The sequence below is a fragment of the Rhineura floridana genome, chromosome 10 (assembly GCF_030035675.1).
Source record: "Rhineura floridana isolate rRhiFlo1 chromosome 10, rRhiFlo1.hap2, whole genome shotgun sequence".
Lineage (NCBI taxonomy): Eukaryota > Metazoa > Chordata > Lepidosauria > Squamata > Rhineuridae > Rhineura > Rhineura floridana.
In genome coordinates this window covers 90,319,975-90,337,378 of record NC_084489.1, presented here as the reverse complement: position 1 = coordinate 90,337,378, position 17,404 = coordinate 90,319,975, and the positions used below count along the sequence as shown (strand labels likewise).

Below are 17,404 nucleotides of genomic sequence, written 5' to 3'. Positions count from 1 at the left end.
TGGACCCTTTTAGTGGGGCAGAAACTGGAGCCCTGCCCTTTGCTTTGTACTGGTGAGTTTTTAGAGGTTTTTGATTGATTTATTGTGTTTGTTTTAAACTGGTTTTAATTAATCAATTAGTTTTTTAAGGTTTTATTGATTGTGTTTGTTTTAACTGGTTTTAGCATAAGTCACTTTGGTGAGAAAAGCAGCTAATAACAAAGGAGGAGAAATGACATCTGGAGGGCCATAGGTTCTCCACTGCTGTTGTAGGGACTACAGAAACAATATTCCTATATAGACAAAAAGAATTGCTAAAATATACAGAACACAAAACAATTTAGCTTTGTTTGTGTCAAAAAACAGAGTGTTGAGGCTTCCAGGACCCACAATCCTGACTATTCTGGAAGAGGGGGGAGGACAGCACAGCAGACCGACACAGAAAATGGAGAAAGACAGAGGCACATTTCACAGATGTTTTAATTCCATCTCTGCCCCACCCCAGTAAAGTCCAGCTCTCACGTGACAGATGCTACCCTACTAAATGCACTTCAGCTTCACACACACACAGAACCAGCAGGTAGAACTCAAGGAGCCTACGTGAGCCCACTCTTCCTTGAAAGAAAGTCTGTTTTCCCAGGGGTGCAAGTTTTAAAAAATGAATAGCAGGTCAACATCCCAGGACAAAGTATAGTTAAGATCTCATTCTAAGATTTATCAGAAACACGCAGGCTTGTCTATTGAGGGCTCTCACTGGGGTAGGCAAGGGCACTAGGCGACGATGGGGAAGGTAAGCAAGAGCCAATTTTACTTGTTTGTAAAAAGAACAACAGCCTTGCGGCCTTCCCCAGCCCGGGACCCTCCAAATGTTTTGGATTACAACTCCCATCAACTCCAGCCAGCACAGCTGATGGGAGTTGTAGTCCAAAACATTTGGAGGATGCGAAGGCTGTCTTAGAGTATTAGAAGTCTTTTTGCAAAGGATGCAGTTGATCTAGTTTGCGGTAGGGAGGCTTTCAAACGGCTACAGTGAGTCTGTCCACGGTGTGTGCTTGCTGCCACGCAGCAGAAGGCCCACAGTTTCCGGGCAGCAGACCTGATAAGAGCATCCCACACTTGCACACCATGAAGGCAAGGAGGAGGCACAGTGGGCGCTATAGAATCCCACGTCCAGCTTCCAGAAGGAAGAAAGAGGCAGAATGCACACACACACACACACACTCCATCCTAGCCTGCAAAACAGTCTCCCCAAAGGCAAGTTTTGGCAATTTCCGTCCCAGCAGCTTTGATTTGGATTCCTGCATTGCGCAGGGGGTTGGACTTGATGGCCTTATAGGCCCCTTCCAACTCTACTATCCTATGATTCTATAGCGCCTCCAGTTTGAGAGCAGGTGCCGGGCCTTGCGAGGCGCCTTTCTTGTGCACCCGCTGATGCTTGGTGAGGTGGTGCTTCTGGACAAAGCATTTGCCACACTCGGTGCAAGGATAAGGCTTCTCCCCCGTGTGGTAGCGCTGGTGCCTCACCAGGTTGGGCTTCTGGCTGAAGCTCTTCCCGCACTCCCCGCACTGGTAGGGCCTCTCGCCGGTGTGAATCCGCTGGTGGATGGTGAGAGCGGACCAGGACACAAAGCCTTTCCCGCACTCGTTGCAGATGTACTGCTTCTGCCCTGGGGCAGGGGGCTTGGGGACCTCTGGCTTCCAGAAGACACCCTTCTTTGTTTGGGACAGAGCCAGTGGCCGAGTCCCTGGCTCCACAATCAGGACCGGCTGCCCGTCGATGTCGCTCTGTTGGCTCAAGAGATCAGGAAGTGGGAAAAAGTCTTGCCTGCCGGCGATCAGAGAGTCCACCACTGCCTCCAGGCACTCCGGCTGGCCAAAGGGAAGAGTTCCCTTCTCCTCAGCCAGGAACTCCACCCCCACGTGGCCAGACCTCTGATGCACCGTGAGCGCCCCCTTGGTGGGGAAGGTCTGCCCGCAGGCGTGGCACTGGAACCCCTTCTCAGCCACGTGTGTCCGTTGGTGCTTCACCAGGTGCTGCTTCTGGGTGAAGCCTTTCCCACACTCGGCACAGGAGTGCGGCCTCTCGCCACTGTGGTAGCGGAGGTGGCGCAAGAGGTTGGGCTTCTGGGTGAAGCTTTTCCCGCACTCGGCGCATGGGAATGGCTTCTCCCCAGTGTGGATGCGCTGGTGGATGCTCAGGGAGGACCACCAGGTGAAGCCCTTCCCACACTCGCTGCAGATGAACTTCTTCACCCCCCGCCTGCGCCCCTTGGGCCTCCCCACCCAGCTCAGGCCGGCCCGGGCCTCCTCCCGCTGGCGCGCCACCGTCTCTTTGTAGGCCTTCTTGAGCTCCTTGAAGACGAGCTGCCGGTGGTGGGCGTGGAGCCGTCGGTGGAGCCGCAAGACTGCCTTGTTGCTGAAGCTCCGCTGGCATTCGGGGCAGGCATGGGGCTTGGGCCTGGCGTGGCCGTGGCTCCGCTGGTGCTTGGCGAGGTGTTGCTTTTGCCGGAAGCTCCGCTCGCACCGGGAGCACTTGAAGGGCCTCTCCCCCGTGTGGTTGCGCTGGTGGCACAGCAAGTTCGGCTTCTGGCTGAAGCTTCTCCCACACGTTTTGCACTTGAAGGGTTTCTCCCCAGTGTGGATCCTCCTGTGGATGTTCAGCGACGACCTCCAGGCAAAACTCTTCCCACACTCTTTGCACGTGAAGTCTCCTTCCGCGGCGCATACAGGCTGGCTCACGTCGCTCTTCGCGTCATCCTCCCCGATTCTGAAGGCCACGATGCTGTCACGCAACTCACCACCCACCAAGTCCTCCCTTTCCGCACCGTTATCACAGAACCCCCTTTCACCAGAGACGGCATCTTCCTCCAGGGGAGCTCCGCCTGGCATGTGCCAGTTCCTCACAGCTATTCTATGTCGTCCAGGAAAATTCCTTCGTTTGGCAACCCGCTGGAAAATGCCACCTCTTTTTGGGTGCTTCTCTGTGCCTCGATTTGGCTTCTTTGTGTCTTCTACAGGAAAATTTCCCTCCTCAATATGTTTGGTCGTGGGCAGGACATCTGGAGGAGCAAAGAGAGACCAGTGTCATACGTGGTTGGTTGCTGTTGTTTGTCTCGTCTGCGTTACGACACAATTGGACATCATTTTGAATCGAGATGGCAGATTGAACCTTTCACTGATTTTAACCGATTGCAAAACTGCACTTTTTTTTTTAGTTTCTTAGAATTTCAGAGCAACGCCAGGTATGAGGGTTGCTAGTATTTAATAAATAAACAAGCATTTAGGCTTCAGGACTAAAAGCTGTTAATAGGCCTAAACTTTGCAAATTTGTCTAATCCCCTTTTAATGGCATCTCTCAGTGTCCATTGCCATACCTTGTGCTTGTGGCAGTGAATTCCATAAGTTTACATGCTGTCATAGAATCATAGAATAGTAGAGTTGGAAAGGGTCTATAAGGCCATCAAATCCAATCCCCTGCTCAATGCAACAGTATTGCCCCCCAGCTGGCAGTTGCGGACGAGGAAGGGGCTGGCTTGTGCAGCTGTGGCAAGCTGAGCAGGCCCTGGCCAGCTGGGGAGGGCTAGCCTCAGAGGGAGGCAATGGGAAACCCCCTCTGAATACTGCTTACCATGAAAACCCCAATCATAGGGTTGACATAAGTCGGGATCGACTTGAAGGCAGTCCATTTCCATTTTAAGCAGTTTACAAAAGGAAATGCCAAGCCCTGGTCTCGTGAAACAAGTCAGGTTCACAAAAAAACTTACAATGTTTGAAAAAAGTTTTTACTAAAAAAGCAAAAGAGGTCTTTCTTTCTGGTTGAGTACCTGGATGCATCTCAGAGGACACCACAAACCTGAGCTGAGGTTCTGGGAGGCTGTGTTTTCTTCAGAATTTCTCTTACCCGGGAGGCCATCAATCCCTTCCCTTTGCTCCATCTTCCACTACTCTGGAAAGCCTGCCAAACGCAGAAAAAGCCATTAGTTAGGGAGAGGGGCAAAGGGGGAGGCACCCGGCATCTTTTGAGAAGCCCCTGGGCACCAGGGGAAGCAACTATAGAGCTATAAGCCAAGGAGGTGTTCAACAGGTAACAGCCGGCAACTGCCCTGTTCCAGCAGAATTCTGGGCTTTAAATTCTGCAAAGAAGTAGGACGCAACTCCCAGGAGCCACTGCAGAGTAGAGAAGCGCCTGATAAAAAATTAGAAAGCAGGGAGAGGGTGGCGGACAGATGGTTGGGTAAGAGACCCTGGCAGTCAAAGCTACCCCTACCCAAGCAGTTGAGCCCAGCACTTCCCTGGCTCTGAAACTCACCACGGCCACTAGCTCAGCTTGCAACATTGCCAAGAAGACCCAGGAAGTGGAGGAGGAGAAGGAGGAGGAAGGGGGAGAGACGTTTGCCTCCCTCTTGTGCTGGGCCTTCCAGTGCAAAGAACCTCCACGAGACATGGGGATGACCCAGGAACTAAACAGGAACGTAGGAATCCACCTTGCGCCATGTCAAAGCATATCAAGCCATCCTGCTCAGTGCTGTCTACACTGACTGGCAACAGCTCTCCAGAGACTTCAGGCAGGAGCCCTACCTGGAAACGCCACTAAGCTATGCCCCTGCCGCAGTATAGTAAGATTCTAGTCCTCATCGTTTTGAACTGAGTTTAAAAAATGTGTTTTTAAATTTGTATAATAATAATAATAATAATAATAATAATGGGCTGATTTAAATGAGAACAAAGGAAGCTGCCTTTTGCTGAGTCAGACCACTGGTCCATCTAGTTCATTACTACCCACACTGATTGGCAGCAGCCTCTCCCAGGTTTCAGACAAAGCTCTTTCCTGATGGATCTCCAATGGCTATTAGACCAATTAAGAGTTTTAGTAAATTAGCAGAGCTGAGCTTAGCATCGCTTGCTCAGGGCTCTGCGCTGCACGGCTGTGATTTTACCTGAGAGAAAGCCAGCTTTAAACCTTGCTTTAAATTGCTTAGACTTGGTTTCAAAATAAGGAAAGACAACTTTATTAATAGAAATACATGCTGGACAGGAAAAGTGCTACTTCCATTTCTCTAGCTAAGGTGGAGGCGGCAGTGGCCATGCCTGGGCATTGCCCCTCGTGCCAGTGGAGAGGACAAAGAGCACGGGGCGCCTTCTCCTCTGCGGGTCAGCAGGGAAGAGAGTAAACCAGGAGGGGACTCAGAGGCGAGAAGAGCTCCCTGAGATCTACCAGTTTACACAGGAGGAAGACAGGCAGAGAAGCCGAGCGCAGGCCAGCAGCAGCCCATCCAGCTGGGAGGACTCTCTCTCCATGCCAAGAGGAGCTTCTGTCACACATCAAACATTTCCCAGCCCTGCCCGGGGACTGAACCTGGGCCCTTCTGCACGCCAAGTAGGGGCCCTGCCCTTCATGGGACACATGGGCAGATTATAGAAATATATCTATGAGGTGGAAGGGAAGGAGTCTGGAATGGAGAGGAAAGCTGGGAGACAGTGGAGACAGTGAGGGGAAATGGAGTCCTTTGGAGACACTGGGGCACCCTATTGCAGCATGGCAGACACATGGGGGGTGTCCAGAAAGGGTGTGTGCAGATAACCGGAAGGGGGATCGAAAAGGCCAAGAGGTGGGATAAAGAATGCCTGATATAAGCCAGCTTCCTAGACTGCTATTTAAATCAGTGTGTAATTCAGAAGCATGAGGACTGGAATCTTACTTTATGTTTAGGGGAAGGACCATAGCTCAGTAGCAGAGCCCCTCTGGAGAGCTGCTGCCAGCCAGTGCAGACAATACTGTGCTGGATGGCCTGACTCGGTATAAGGCAGAGATGGATTTAGGAGAACCAGGCTGCTGGTTTCATTTCCACTCACCCCGTTCAGCAGGCACAGCACACCACAACCCTTTCTAAGCACCAGGCGAGCAGGGCCATATTTTGCGAAGGAAGGCTCTGGGCTCAGCTGGCAGCGTTCGGTTGTCTCCTTCTGGACTGCAGGCCAAGTTGCCACCTTCCTCCCCACCTCCAGGTTCCTGCGCTTTCCACAGCTGCCAAAGAGGCAGAGGTTCAGCATGTGCCAGAGCAGAATTTCCCCAGCATAGAGAGGCTGCAACGGGAAGAGCTTCACCTGCTGGGCTTTGCCCGCCATGGAGCTATGGCAATGCAGAGGGATCCTGCCAGGCCAGGGGAAATCCTCTGCAATGGAGACCTGCGGCCAGCCGCACTTGGAGCCAGGGCAGGCGGACCCCACGCACTCCGGGGCTTTTAACAGCCATGCAAAAGGGAGAATTGAGGCAGGTGGGGCTTTTCTCAGAGGGTCGCGCTCATGCGAAAAACACCACCTGCAGACATCCGCCTTTCCACAGAGCAGCCAAGAGATCTATTCTGAGGAGATGATGATGGGGGGAGGGAGCCCACTGCCCCCCCTTCCATGCCTCCTTTGATTTCTTTGCCCACAGACTTTGGTGATGGCGCAGAGACCAGCTTTTTTGGGGGGGGTGGGGGGGAGGAAACCTTCTCCCAAGCCTTCCAGGTGCTTAATAGTATAGATAATAGCCAGAAAAGGTCCAGAATTTCCCAGTCAGCATTGTTGCTGTTGTCATGTGCCTCCAAGTCGACTATGACTTATGGCGACCCTATGAATCAGCGACCTCCAAGAGCATCTGTCATGAACCACCCTGTTCAGATCTTGTAAGTTCAGGTCTGTGGCTTCCTTTATGGAATCAATCCATCTCTTGTTTGGCCTTCCTCTTTTTCTACTCCCTGCTGTTTTTCCCAGCATTATTATCTTTTCTAATGAATCATGTCTTCTCATGATGTGTCCAAAGTATGATAACCTCAGTTTCATCATTTTAGCTTCTAGTGATAGTTCTTGTTTCTTGCCAACACATTTTTTGAGCAACCAAAAAGACGACTGTACACGTGGACATCACCAAATGGTCAATATAGGAATCAAATTGATTATATAATTGGTAGCAGAAGGTGGAGAAGTTCCATTCTTTCTGCAAAAACAAGACCAGGAGCAGACTGTGGTACAGATCATGAACTGATCGTATCAAAAATCAGAGTAAAGCTAAAGAAGAACAACAAAGCACTCATAATGCCAAAATACAATTTAAAAAACACCCCAGAAGAATATAAAGATCAAATAAGGAACAGATTTGAGGCTTTAAACTTAGTTGACAGAGAACCAGAAGAACTATGGACTGAAGTCAGGGACATTATCAGGGAAGAATACAAAAAGAACTATCACTAGAAGCTAAAATGATGAAGCTGAGGTTATCATACTTTGGACACATAACGAGAAGACATGATTCATTAGAAAAGATAATAATGCTCGGAAAAACAGAAGGGAGTAGAAAAATAGGGCACTCAGGGCAGCTCATAATAAAATCATGCATAATAAAAATATTTTTTTTAAAAAAAATATAAAAATACATAAAATACAGTTAGGAAATCTAGGAGAATGAATGATATTAAAAGGGGGCTAAGCTCCCTGGGTGCCCTTGGGCCAGTCCCTGCCTCTCGGCCTCAGAGGGAGACAATGGTAAACCTCCTCTGAATACCGCTTACCATGAAAACCCTCTTCATAAGTTGGGGATCGACAGGAAGGCAGTCCCTTTCCATTTTTCAAAGAGGTAAAAACTAAAAAAGGGGGGGAATAATATCCATTCCAGTTTACATGCTGCCTGCCTTCTTTCCCGGAGGCTGGCTAGAATGCAGGACTAGATGGACCCACTTTGGTCTGATCTGGAGGAATGTGCTTTACATCAAGCCTGGCTCTTTGTCTTCTGTTTCTTTTTTTTTTTTTCAATAATTTTTATTCAGATTTTCATAAAGCATACAAGACAAAATCATAAAACATTCAAAGACAAAAAACAAAATCAAAAATAGTTAAACAAAAAGAAAAAAAGAAAAGAAAAAAAACAAAAATAAAAAATAAAGAGTAAAATATTGACTTCCCATTTGTCAAAGATCAAATCAGTTATAAGTCTATAATATATAACAATCCTGTCTCTTAAGTCATATTATAAAATCACTTTCCTCCAATAGTTATCTTACTTAATCATCAAATCTCATAAACATTACTTTATTCTTTCCACAAAAAGTCAAAGAGAGGTTTCAATTCTTTAAGAAATATATCTATCAATTTTTTTTTCCAGATAAGCATATCGATTAATCCATCTCATTACTAATTATGATAATCTTATTGTCATAACCATAGTCAAAATAAACATTTCAATTAATCCATCACATCAGAATCTGTTAGGTTCAGTAATTTCAGTAGCCATTGTTCTATTATCCCTATTAGTTCCATTTTCCATCTTCCATCTTCAGTAGTCTTGTTAAGTCCAGTAATTTCAGTATCCAATCTTCCATTATCAGTATTCCATAATAATCTTGCTGTCAAAGCCATAGTCATATAGTAAGAGTCTGATGGGAATTACCTCTATCCCAAATATTTTCTTGCCATCCATTCTGAATAGGTTGCTGAAATACTGCTGTAAAATCATATCTCTGTTCTTTTTTTCAAAATACACTGGGTCATCTCTTGAAAGTTTTTCCATTGTCACATGGCTGCAGTTAATTCCATAGATTTTCTCTATATTGGGCTCCATCACATCATTCCAGTCCAGAAGATTATCCATGCCATTAATAACTTTGTCTCTAGAATCTTCATTAATTTCTTCAGAGATAACATTGAATTCCAAACAATAGATTTTATTTCTAAAGTCCATAGACTCCAAATCTTGTTCCTGTTCCACGTTTGTTCCAATCTCCGGGATCTCCTCTCTCACAGGGACCCCTGTTCCAGTCTCCAGGGTCTCCTCTCTCACAGGGACCCCTGTTCCAGTCTCCAGGGTCTCCTCTCTCACAAGGACCCCTATGTCTTTAATCTCCTGTGTCTCCAAACAATAGATTTTGTTTCTAAAGTCCATAGACTCCAAATCTTTTTCCTGTTCCACGTTTGTTCCAATCTCCGGGGTCTCCTCTCTCACAGGGACCCCTTCCAGGGTCACCTCTCTCACAGGGACCCCTATATCTTTAATCTCCTGCTTCATTTTACTCAATTCAATTTTCAGCTCCTTACAACCCTGTCGCAGGTTTTGTTTCGTTATCTCAATCTCATCCATTATTTTCTGAAACATAGTTATTTCCAGCTTCTCAGCCACTTTCTTAATTGCCATTTTAAAAGAAAAATATAGGAAAACCACTTCTTATTTCAGCAACAATTGGGTTAATACTCCAAACTTGGTGACATCACAGTATAAACAGAGCAGACAGCCTTATCTCTCCATGCTTAAGTAAACAAAATGCAGTTCCCAGGATCGAAACAATTAATGGCGGTCGTCAGAAAACAGATTCGTCAAAATAAAATAGACCAAAAAGAGAGTAGTCTCAGACAATATAATATTCTTCAAAATAAAAATCTGGAATAGAAATCCCTCTTCTGTGTATATCTTTAGAATGCAAATCCAGGACAGCTTTTTGCAACAAAAACAGAGATAAGCTATTAATTAGTGAGTAGCAGAGAGAAGTTATGGCTCCCCAGTGAGATGTCAAAAACCGATCAATCTGGCAAATCTCTTTTAAACAGCAACAATTTAAGTCAAGTAAAAGAAAAATATAGAAAGAAGGGTGCTTGCCTGTTAGTGCGTTCTCTCTTAGAAGATAAGATGAACGTTCGCTTTTCCAGATAGAGCTTGTTGTTAAAAATCCGTCCCACCTTCGTCGGCTGGACCTCGTCCCATAAATTAATGAGATCTGGTCGTCCCAACAAAAATAGGCTTTGAGGTTAATCTCTTCGTTTCTCCCTACCCGGGAGAAGTTTAATCAGTCAAAAAAAGAAAAAATCTGACTGATATATCTGAATAAGCTTCTTTTGAGGCAGGAGCCCGTCTCAAAAGCAGGCACAGGCTAAGTCACCCTTCCCGGAAGTCGCTCTTTGTCTTCTGTTTCAAGGGTGGAGACTGATGGACCTTCAACCATGGCCAGAGCAAGGGCTTCGGCTCTCAGCCCTTGGTTAAAGCTTCTCCAGACAGATAATGAGAGCCACTGTGGCGTAGTGGTTAGAGTGTTGGACTCGACTCGAAGGCAGTACATTTACATTTTAGACAGATAACAGCAGCCCCCCCCAGACTTTGTTGTCTAGATCACATGGCTCCTGGGACTACCCAATCAGTGCTCTTCTGTTGTAAGCATAGCCATCTCTCTCTCTCTCTGTGTGAAGGGGACACTTGTCCCCCCATAAGCCACAATCCCCAGATTCCCAGCTTTCATTTAAAAACAAAGAGTAAGTTTCAAGCATTTGCAGAACCTGAGATATGAGGCAAAATGTAGAGGCACGTTTCTTATTTTTGTGTGTGTGAGTGAGAAACTAGCCTGCTCTCTCCCCCCTGCCCCTCCTTTCAGTGTTTTACTTTGCCCACCCAAAATGCCTGCAGTCAGAAGTAGAATCTGAACTGAAACTGACTTCTCACACTACTGGAAGCACTGCACTTTTCCCATATGTATATCCCGTTATGGTCTATCCACATCTGTGGGTTTGACAGCCCTGCAGTGCTGGATCAGGCCAAAGTGGGCCCTTCTAGCCCAGGATCCTATTCACAGAGTGGCCAACCAGATGCCCCACTGGGAAGCCTGCTCACCACATCAACTATAAACACTTGCCATTGGTGCCTGTTTGTTGTTGTCATGTGCCTCCAAGTCGACTACAACTTATGGTGACCCTATGAATCAGCGACCTCCAAGAGCATCTGTCCTGAACCACCCTGTTCAGATCTTGTAAGTTCAGGTCTGTGGCTTCCTTTATGGAATCAATCCATCTCTTGTTTGGCCTTCTTCTTTTTCTACTTCCTTCTGCTTTTCCAAGCATTATTATCTTTTCTAGTGAATCATGTCTTCTCATGATGTGTCCAAAGTATGATAACCTCAGTTTCAACATTTTAGCTTCTAGTGATAGTTCTGGTTTAATTTGTTCTAACACCCAATTATTTGTCTTTTTCGCAGTCCATGGTATACGCAAAGCTCTTCTCCAACACCACATTTCAAATGCGTTGATTTTTCTCTTACCAGCTTTTTTCATTAGAGAACCAGAAGAACTATGGACTGAAGTCAGGGACATTATCAGGGAAGAATGCAAAAAGACAATACCTCTTGTTAAAAAGAGAGAAAGACCTCAATGGATGACTGAAGAAACTCTTAAAATGGTTAAAGAGAGAAGGAAAGCAAAAGCAAAGGGGATAGAAACACAGTCAGAACCCTAAATGCAACAATACAGCGACTAGTACGTAGGGACAAAGAGAACTATTACAATAGTTACTGTATAGAAATAGAAGAGGACAACAAAAAGGGTAGAACAAGAGCCCTGTTCCAAAAGATTAGAGAAATGAAAGGGAAATTTAAACCAAGAGTAGGGATGTTGAATAATCAACAGGGGAACACACTGACTGACCGAGATGAAATAAAGGGAAGATGGAAGCAATACACTGAAGAACTCTATAAAAGAGATGCCAGGATGACAGATTCATTCACGGAGGAACCATATGATGAAGAACCAGAAATGTTAGAATGTGAGGTGAAAGCTGCTTTTAAAATACTTGGAAGGAACAAATCACCATGAATAGACGGCATACCAATAAGAGTTGCTACAAGCTACTGAGACTGAATCAGTCCAAATTTTGACAAAAATCTGTCAAGAAATATGGAAAACTTAACAATGGCCCACAGACTGGAAGCATTCCATATACATCCCAATTCCAAAGAAAGGGGATCCCAGGGAATGCAGCAATTATCAAACTATTGCCTTAATATCCCATGCAAGTAAAGTAATGCTCAAGATTCTACAACAAAGGCTCTTGCCATATATGGAGCGAGAAATGCCAGACGTCCAAGCTGGATTTAGAAAGGGAAGAGGCACCAGATATCATATCGCAAACATACGTTGGATAATGGAACGGACCAAGGAATTTCAGAAGAAAATCACCCTGTGCTTTATAGATTACAGCAAAGCCTTTGACTGTGTAGATCATGAAAAACTATGGAATGCTTTAAAAGAAATGGGGGTGCCACAGCATCTGATTGTCCTGATGCGCAACCTATACTCTGCACAAGAGGCTACTGTAAGGACAGAATATGGAGAAACCGATTGGTTCCCCATCAGAAAGGGTGTAAGACAGGGGTGTATTTTATCACCCTATTTATTTAATCTATACGCAGAATATATCATACGGAAAGCAGGACTGGACCAAGAAGAAGGAGGTGTGAAAATTGGAGGGAGAAATATCAATAATTTAAGATAAGCAGACGATACCATACTACTAGCAGAAACCAGTAATGATTTGAAACGAATGCTGATGAAAGTTAAAGAGGAAATCACAAAAGCAGGACTACAGCTGAACATCAAAAAGACTATAAAGTAATGACAATAGAAGAGTTATGTAACTTTAAAGTTGACAACGAGGACATTGAACTTGTCAAGGATTATCAATACCTTGGCACAGTCATTAACCAAAATGGAGACAATAGTCAAGAAATCAGAAGAAGGCTAGGACTGGGGAGGGCAGCTGTGAGAGAACTAGGAAAGGTCCTCAAATGCAAAGATGTATCACTGAACACTAAAGTCAGGATCATTCAGACCATGGTATTTCCGATCTCTATGTATGGATGTGGAAGTTGGACAGCGAAAAAGGCGGATAAGAGAAAAATCAACTCATTTGAAATGTGGTTTTGGAAGAGAGCTTTGCGCATACCATGGACCATGAAAAAGACCAATAATTGGGTGTCGGAACAAATTAAACTAGAACTATCACTAGAAGCTAAAATGATGAAACTGAAGTTATCATACTTTGGACAAATCATGAGAAGACATGATTCACTAGAAAAGACAACAATGCTGGGAAAAACAGAAGGGAGTAGAAAAAGAGGAAGGCCAAACAAGAGATGGATTGATTCCGTAAAGGAAGCCACAGACCTGAACTTACAAGATCTGAACAGGGTGGTTCATGACAGATGCTATTGGAGGTCGCTGATTCATAGGGTCGCCATAAGTCGCAGTCAACTTGGAGGCACATAACAACAACAATAGTCCTGGTTTAATTTGTTCTAACACCCAATTATTTGTCTTTTTTGCAGTCCATGGTATGTGCAAAGCTCTTCTCCAACACCGCATTTCAAATGCATTAGACAGCATTAGACTAATTTTTTCCCCTCTGCTGATTTCAGTAGTGATTTTTTTTGGCTATTTTCTAAACAATTATGATGTTGTCAATCAACACTTTGCAGTTGTGGAAACTCACAGAACTCTTTTTAAAGAGAATAAGTTTATGAGTTGTTCCTTCCCTGCTCCCCTCGATGTCCCTGTGTATAATGGTCTCTTCCCCCTAGGGCGGGGGTGGGGAACCTTAGGCCTGGGGGGGTCAAATGAGGCCCCAAGCCTCTCTCCCTGGCCCTTGGAACTCTCCCCAGGCCCCACCCCCTCTCAGCCCCACCCCCTCTCCCTAGGCTGCACCCCTTGCCAGCCCTCCTTCAACCCCTCCTGTGTGCCATGCACTCTGGTCACGCCTCTTGCTTGCTCTAGGAGTGGGCATGTGAGAACCAGAGTACTGTACACAGGCCAACTTCACATTCCTTGCTCCACCCACTTTGGCCTCTGGCCCTGCCTATCACTGCCATGTGGCCCCCAGAAGGTTGCCTAGGCAGGAGTGTGGCCCCTAGTCTGAAAAAAGTGCCCCACCCCTGACCAAGGGCATCCACGGCCAACGTGGTGCCTTCCGGACGTTGTTTTTGACTACAACTCCCATCATCCCCAGGCAGTACCATCTGGGGAGCACCAGACTGGCAAAGGATGCTGTAGGGAGAGACTGCGTGCTCCATGCGTGACAGGAATAGTCACCTCTTAAGAAGAGTTCCACAGAAGGGGGAAACTCCACCATTGCAACATCTCCCACTCCTGCTGTCCTGTGATGAGAAAAGACATGGTCAAGTTGTCCCTTTGCACAAGGCTGTTGGAGAGGCTTCTCTGGGTCAGGAACCGGCAGCCCACTTTGGCTTCACCTCCCATATGGAAATCAGCCACAAGGTCTTCCACTACAGAGACAGGATCATAGCTTTGCACTCTGCACTAGCACCCTGGCCTCGATTGCCAGAATGTTGGTGGCAGGATGTCTTTGAAGGCCGGTTGCTTTTGGGAGCGCAAGAGGACAGAGTTGCTGTGGCACTCAAGTCCCGCTTGTGGGCTTCCCTTTGGGATACCTGGTTGGCCACTGTGAGAACAGGAGGCTGGACAAAATGGGCCTTTGCCATAACCAGCTGCTGCTGCAGAGCTCTGCTTTGATTGGGTCAGGATCACCATCTCAGCCACAAGTGCTCATGGGAGAAATCCACCCATCATTTTGCAGATCTCATTGTGGCAGAGTGCAAACGTCTAGTAAGGAGTAGCTAGCCCTCATTAAGGAACCTGAAGTGTGAAGCCTAAATATGTCAGCAGTGAAGCTGTCTCAAGCAAGACTGCCACCATAGGCTCAGATCACATACGTTCTTGCACGCCTCCTAGGGAGCCCATCTATATTGTCAAATCCTGGCCCAAAATTTATAGGACTTATTGTATGTGTGTAGACACACACAACACACACACTCCTAGATGGCCTACACTATAGATTACCTGCTTTCTTCCACGTTTGACTTGCCAAATTTTGTTTTTGAGAATTCTGGCACCTTGGGCTGAATGCCTCTGAACATGTGCAGAGATCCTCCCTAGAACAGTTATGGGGGATCTTTACAAAAGAAACTAACAGCTAAGTGTGTGCAGAACACCTTTCCTTCTTGAAGGAATACCTTCCTCTCTCTCTCTCTTTTCTCTCTCTGTGCCTGGGGATGTTCCAGGCATGCTGTGACATCTGCCTTTCCACATGCTTGCCTAGGACAATAGTGGCAAAAATGGCAGGTAGGCACTCAACAGGTGGGTAGAGGGAGAGGCTGCAGTCCAATCTCAACACGGACTGGCTGGCTCATCTCTAACAGATAAGTTAGTCTCCTATCTCACAGTCTTTTTCATGTGCTTCTTGTTAAAGGAGGGTCTTCACTGAGGAACACTGTTGCACACATGTGTCTGCAGCCGTGTTCACAAACGCAGCCTTTCCCTCCTCATGGAACACAGGAAGTTGTCTTATCCTGAGTCAGACACACTGTTCCATCTAGCTCAATACTGGTCACACTGAGTGGCAGCTGCACTTCGGGGTTTCAGGCAAGGGACATTCCCAGCCCTCCCTCATGTTGAGAAATGAACTGAGGGCCTTTGGCATGCAAGGCAAACAGTCTGCCATTGAGCTGCAACCCTTCCCCTTAGGCAGCTGAGCATGCAGTGCTGACACAATAGCAGGCCCTGCATGAGCACGAAGGCAGCAAAGAGAAATCAAATGACTATGCTCCTGGCTTTGCACTCTCCAGTTCTGCAACTGACCAAGACAATATTTTTTAACTAACCATTTGGCAAGCACAACAGGTGCAGCTTCCCCCACGCTGGAAAAAGCTCCACCTGTTCAGCTCCTTCCTGTCCTGCAGCTGTCTTAAGTCACAGCGCCTCCATCTATGAAAAAGAAGAAAGGTTCGACTCTGACTGAGGTACATCTGCAACCACAGGCACAATAATTGCCACGAAAATTCTAACAGCCCTGCTCGGAAGCTGCCCGGGGCAGGCAGAAAACGTGGGGCAGCTGGTGACACTTCCTACCACCATCACGGAAATATAGCAGCAGGAAGGAACAGCTTGAGCTGGTGGATTTATGGCTGTCACAGCAGTTAAAGATCTCAGCCCGAAAAGTTGACAGCACCAGGTAGAGGATGACACCCCCTTTTGCCCAGCTCTAAAGACAATTTGCTATATTTGGGGGTGGGAATGGAAGCCTCTCCCCCCTCCCCTTATCTGCATCCTATCAGAGTTAACCCCTTCCTTGGGGAAGGGCTGTAGTCAGTGGCAGAGCATCTGCTTCCCTGGTTTAACACCCAAAGGCATCTCCAGATTGCACTGGGAAAGGCTCCCTGCCTGAATCTCTAGAGAGTCGCTGCCGGTCAGAGTAGACAGTACTGAGCTTTGTTGTTGTTATGTGCCTCCAAGTCAATTTCGCCTTATGGCAACCCTATGAATCAGTGACCTCCAAGAGCATCTGTCATGAACCACCCTGTTCAGATCTTGTAAGTTCAGGTCTGTGGCTTCCTTTATGGCATCAATCCATCTCTTGTTTGGCCTTCCTCTTTTTCTACTCCCTGCTGTTTTCCCATCACTATTGTCTTTTCTAGTGAACCATGTCTTCTCATTATATGTCCAAAGTATGATAACCTCAGTTTCATCATTTTAGCTTCTAGTGACAGTTCTGGTTTAATTTGTTCTGACACCCAATTGGGGCCAATATGGTCCGACTCGATACAGGGCAGTTCCCTCTGTTCCCAGCTGGGAAGGCTCTCCTCCTTCTCCTCCTGCACAGGTAGATCCCGCTTGTCAGGATCAGCCCCGCCAAGAGGATGCTCCTGCAAATCTGTCCGTGCTGAGTGACGAACCAAAAAGTTTCTGCAAGAAGGAGAGGCGGGAGGCAGCGTCGGGGGATCCTGGAGCTCTGCACAAGCAAAAGGCCGAGGGAGCCAAGCGGGGCTCAGCTGCCCGCTTGTGCTTTGCAGCCTCTCCGCATGCAGCCAACAAAAGGATCCGGGGATCTTTCCCCTTGAATCCCCCTGAAAGATGCCAGATCCTGCCGGACTTTGGAGGATCTGCAGCACCGAGCATTTCATCGCCTCCCCCCCAAAAAATTAAAGCCCCCCCCGTACCCTACCTGGTGACTTTCACTCTGCAAAAAAGCCCCGCCTTCTGCAACCAGCTGGCCCCTCCGGTGGCACTGGGGGCAAAGAGAATGCAACACTACCTTAAGCAGGTCCGGTGCAGGGATTGGCTGCGGAGCCTGGCAATCTTGCCTAATAGGGCGGAGCCTTTGCGGGAGGACTTGGAGGGAGGGGAAGGAAGCCAGGGCGCAGGTCGGACGAGGCGGCGCCTGCGATTGGCTGCAACACTCAACTGGGCTAGCATCATTGGAGAAGGGGAGGACCAATAGGAAGGCACCTAGTCCTTTTCACCTCCCGTCCCCCGCCGGTCAAGGCTGTTTCATTAACCCCTGCGCGCCCAACGTAAAGTGAAACTGAGTTAATAGCAGAATCGTGAAGAGAGAGACGCGGAAGCGGGTTTTGTTTTATTTTATTACGTTGATGGGTTGATTGCTCTCTTAACATGCTTTTCCTTTGGTGGTGATTCTTGTTTAATTTAATTTTTTTAGTCCCCTTGAGCTTATTTGCAAAGATGGGTGGGAAAGGCCTGTTGACCTATTGAAATTAATGGATATGACTAATTTAGGCCCATTAATTCCAGTGGGTCTTACCCAAGTAAAACTTGGAAGCAGCCCCAT

The 17,404-nt window shown here is 47.0% G+C and overlaps 1 protein-coding gene across 3 annotated transcripts; it reads right to left on the bottom strand.

Moving 5' to 3' along the window:
• Window positions 1-454: 454 nt before the first annotated feature.
• On the bottom strand, window positions 455-16,861 carry ZNF775 (zinc finger protein 775). Of its 3 annotated transcripts, XM_061586205.1 has the most exons (4): window positions 16,781-16,861; window positions 13,852-13,916; window positions 3,833-3,934; window positions 455-3,038 (listed from the first exon to the last, which is right to left on the bottom strand). In XM_061586205.1, the coding sequence occupies exons 3-4, from the start codon at window positions 3,912-3,914 to the stop codon at window positions 1,345-1,347; spliced, it is 1,776 nt and encodes a 591-aa protein (XP_061442189.1). In that variant the 5' UTR covers window positions 3,915-3,934; window positions 13,852-13,916; window positions 16,781-16,861; the 3' UTR covers window positions 455-1,344. The 3 variants fall into 3 exon arrangements, with proteins under 3 accessions (XP_061442189.1, XP_061442190.1, XP_061442192.1); XM_061586206.1 differs by lacking the exon at window positions 13,852-13,916 and having other exon boundaries at window positions 16,781-16,846; XM_061586208.1 differs by lacking the exons at window positions 13,852-13,916; window positions 16,781-16,861 and having other exon boundaries at window positions 3,804-3,887.
• Between the last annotated feature and the right edge of the window lie 543 nt (window positions 16,862-17,404).

What these genes read in the sequence shown, in the direction of transcription:
- ZNF775 (XM_061586205.1), bottom strand. Translation starts at nt 3,914, where the DNA reads ATGGAGCAAAGGGAAGGGATTGATGGCCTCCCGGGTAAGAGAAATTCT. An exon ending in CTCCCAGAACCTCAGCTCAG is followed by an intron (nt 3,039 to 3,832) that starts GTTTGTGGTGTC and finishes TTGCTCCTCCAG; the next exon opens with ATGTCCTGCCCACGACCAAA.